The sequence below is a fragment of the Gavialis gangeticus genome, unplaced genomic scaffold, assembly GCF_001723915.1.
Source record: "Gavialis gangeticus isolate Ggan-Ray unplaced genomic scaffold, GavGan_comp1, whole genome shotgun sequence".
Taxonomy (NCBI): Eukaryota; Metazoa; Chordata; order Crocodylia; family Gavialidae; genus Gavialis; species Gavialis gangeticus.
In genome coordinates this window covers 7,513,468-7,517,471 of record NW_017729006.1, presented here as the reverse complement: position 1 = coordinate 7,517,471, position 4,004 = coordinate 7,513,468, and the positions used below count along the sequence as shown (strand labels likewise).

Genomic DNA, 4,004 nt, shown 5'->3' with positions numbered 1-4,004 from the left:
TGCTGCTCAGATGGGTGTGATACTTATGATTGACTGATTGATTGATTTGATTTGTGGGCTTGAGTTAAAAAAAAATAATTTGGAAAATGTTCTTTAAAAAATGTTTGGGTGTATAGAAAGGTAGTGGTTGCACATCCAACAGTCCATAATGTTATTTATGTCCTATAACCCTCACACACTTTACCTTCTTTCCACAAGAGGGAGGAGTAGTACTTAATAAGACATTTTGGAGCTGCATCGTTTTGTGGCAGTCGAAAGAGAAGGAAACACATCATTTAGAGAGAGAATAAGCCTGAATGTGCTTCTTTTATTTGATCTGTAATATAGTATACACTACATGCAGACTAGTGTTACTTCTCTTTCATCTTAACTGGATAGATACCTCGCACTTTATTTTTTTTTCCTTGTGGTTTCCATTGCAGCTTGATAGTAAGTCTTGCATGTCTGATAAGAGGTGTTATCTCAGGATAAAGTAGTTATCTAACCTTCAGTCTAGTAAATTTAGTTTAAAAAGCAGCTTCAGGTAGCAGTCCTCTGCATGAAATAGCATGTGCAGTGTAGTTTTATATTGTAATGTGAATGCCTATTGCAATTCATATAAAATGTACAGCACTGAACAGCGGAGTAAGTGACTCTTCACACTTAGGCTCCTTTTATGTAACATTTACTGTAGCAAGCAACTCATTTGTTTCTGGGGGAGAGCACTTGCTGTTAACTAATTTTTCTGGGAAGTAATTTATTTTACACTTTTCAACAGCCTGCACATCTGACTTTATAATATCTGGTTTGCAAATCCAGCCTGCTGTTGACTTAAACTGTTAATGTTGATGGTACGATCTTTTAAAGTAATATTCTTGTAAAATGATTTATGACTTTTTGGCAAGAGGAGTATTTTACTAATATAAGGTATTAGTTTATTTCATAAATGTTTACACACAATGCAGTTTTACAGTGCAGTTTTAATAGTGGGGTATATACTTTAATAAAATATTTAATCCACACTAAGAATTTTGTATTATATTAAAATGCATCTTATCAAAAAAATAAACAAGAAATGTTGTGTTTATAGTCACTACTGATGTTCGGTGATTACAGTGACTGTGTATATTGAGAACACTTAAGCATCAGGAAGAAAGTTAATGGACTTGAAAATGGTGATGATGTATAAGTGCCACATTATGCATTTGCATCCAGAGGAAAATTACTTGTCAACAGGGTAAACATCCAAATATGGCAAAGCCCCAGATTCCAAGGTGACCGTGTTGGAAGTCATGGTCTACAGATGTATTTTGGTACTGAAGTATAGGAGTTCAGTGCTCAAACCCCCTTGTTCTGTTTCCGTAGGTACCACAAGTCCTCTTGTACATCTAGCCCATCAACCCTTCTGAAAATATTGTGTTTGGTCTCTGGCAGATTTTGAGCTATTTTATTTACAAATAAATATATTTTGATGCTTGATACTTCTGAAGGGGCATTTATCTGCTTTCTAAGACAGTCTGACTAAATGAAGACCTTTTTTCATACAATTTGTCCTCTATAAAAATAGACTTAGCAAGCTGTAATAAATTACTGAGTCCTGCTTTCTAGGTGTCACAAATTCTGCAGCAGCTATCCACAAATTTAGGATAAGTTTACTTGCTGTCAGTGCTTATGTGTCGATAGCCTCTGATGTTGCTGACACTCAGCTAATGTAGGGCTGAAATGAAGTGAAAACTGTAGTACTGTCATTTCTATCTTTTTTTTTTTTAAAGCAAAAGGGAAAAAAAACCATGAATCCAGAAATTCCTCCTAATAAGGTTTTTTCTTGAATCATTTTAAATAAAATCTCATTTAAAAGTTGCATATGTTCTATAAGCATATAGTGATTTATGAAATGGGGTCATAACTTCCAGTATTAACCAATGGAATCTAGTTACTGAAAGTACAGTGGAGTTCTTCTGAAAACCAGGTCCATAGAATTGATCTTGAAATATGGTGGTTTAGCAGGGCATTAAGTGTAATTTTAATTTGTACTAAATACATGAAAATACTCTGAATAGTTTTCTAGTTCTTCATAATCAATACCATGAAGTGGCATATTTAGGGAGGGACAACAGGCAAGTGCCCTCGGTGCTGACCCGGATGTGGGGCCAAAAAACCTGACTTGATGTAGCTGTGTGATTGCAGTGGGAATTAAAAGTTGCCAGTGCTCCTATGAATGGAAGCTGTCTCGAGTATCCTGTGCCATTCCTATGCTGCTGACATCTTTCATGTACCTTTGTGTGACTTTTTTCTTTTTTTTTGGCCATTCTGTAAGTCAGATTCTTTCATATTGACTTGAGCAGTTAATAACAACTAGAAATAACACATTTTTATAGGACAGAACAGTCTAATTATGCTATTTTGCTGCTGCTTTTTTTCTTTCCCCTCTTCTGTCCTCTACCAACAAGAGGACTTGTGACATGGATTTATATTCAACGTGTGGCAGCCTAGTTGTATATAAAACACTTAGCTGAATTATTTTAATTTGGTTGGGCTAAGTGTTCAGTTTGGTCATTCACTCTGGCACAGTAAGCTATGTAAAGATTAATGAACCAAGTTTGAAATGCCAGATATTTAATTTTGGGAAAATCCTGTAAATGCACTGACATGAACTTTAATATAAGTTAAGCATGAATGATAATGTAAGCCACAAACTAAGTGTTTGCCTTTTTTTCCCCGATATCACTTTTGTTTCCGTTGTATACATTAGTAAGTAATGTGCAGAAGCTGTTTTTCTTTCACAAGATATTGATTTTACAGCAGGATTTTTGCTTATTTCAAGTGGTAAAACTTAGACTGTACTGTATTTAGTCTTTTGCTTAATTGGGTAGTTTGCAATGATTGCTTTAGTTATGCGTGTTAAGACTAGACTGCACAGAATTTAAGAGTCCAGTACCACGTACACAGGGGCCGGGTCGAGATGAACATGGCCATGCAGTATGTAGCCACATAGCACACGCTCAGCTCTTCTCCATGCTGCAAGGGAGCAGCAGGGCGGGTAGTGACCCCAATGTCCAGGGGTCAAAACAAAAATCCTGCCTGCGCAAAAAAAAGCAGAGAGGTACACATGGGGGCAGCATGCACCATTCAAAACCAGAGCCTGGCCAGCCAAAGCCACACTCCAGCTGCCAGCCAGGCTCTGAGCAGCAGAATCATCATTGCTGGAGCCCTGGGAGACCCCCAGGTAGAGCTGGCACCAGCTTCCCCTACCCTACCTGGGGTAACCTGCCATATGCCAGAGGGCTTGTGGCACAGGCATTTCCTGGGGACAACTAGTGGCGGTGCATTTTGTTGTCCCCAGGGAACCAAACGTCCATGCTCATGTGGACATGGCCAAGGTGTCTGATTTATAATTAGTCTGTGCTATTGTCATTTGAATAATGGTATTTTAATAAAAATGGAAAGAGAATATGCCCAAGCCTGGGTATCTTCCTGAAGCCCTGCAGGACCTTTTTATTTGTCCAGGCATTTTAGCAAACAAGGGTAAGTTGGGGTATTGTTCAGGGAGCTTGTTGGGTACCTTCTAGGTCTTATTTAATATTTGATCTGTTTATGTAAGTTTTGTCTTTGGTTGTAAGCTGCCTTGATCCTTTTTTTTTATTTTTTTATTTTTTTGGAAAGGGTAGCAAAATTAAATAAATACATAAATGCATTGGGTAAAAAGGCTTTTATTTCCTTTTTTTCCCCTGGGTGCTGTCTTCTGTAAATCTTAGGAAATGCAGTTAGGGATGATGGGTTGCAAAGGCAGTAGAAATTTTAACTTTTTTTTAATGTATTGCAGTGAAAATGTGCAGCAAGCATACTGGGACCTGAAGAGGGAAATGTCTAACTTGCATCTGGTGACTGAAATGCAGGCTCAGGTTCTTCGAAAATTGAAAACAAACCCAACTGCAACCAAGAAAGGCAAGTTAGTGTTTGCAGCAATGGGCCTTACATGTGCAAACTGTTTCAAACTACACTATTCTGAAGATAAATGATCTACA

The 4,004-nt window shown here is 37.6% G+C and overlaps 1 protein-coding gene across 1 annotated transcript in view; it reads left to right on the top strand.

Annotated features, from left to right (window-relative positions):
- The window catches only part of AZI2 (5-azacytidine induced 2), a 63,374-nt gene that overhangs the window by 44,609 nt on the left and 14,761 nt on the right, over positions 1-4,004 (top strand). Inside the window, exon 7 of the mRNA XM_019508784.1 lies at positions 3,803-3,924. Within this exon, the coding sequence (XP_019364329.1) occupies positions 3,803-3,924 (122 nt within the window). The remainder of the gene's footprint in view (positions 1-3,802; positions 3,925-4,004) is intronic.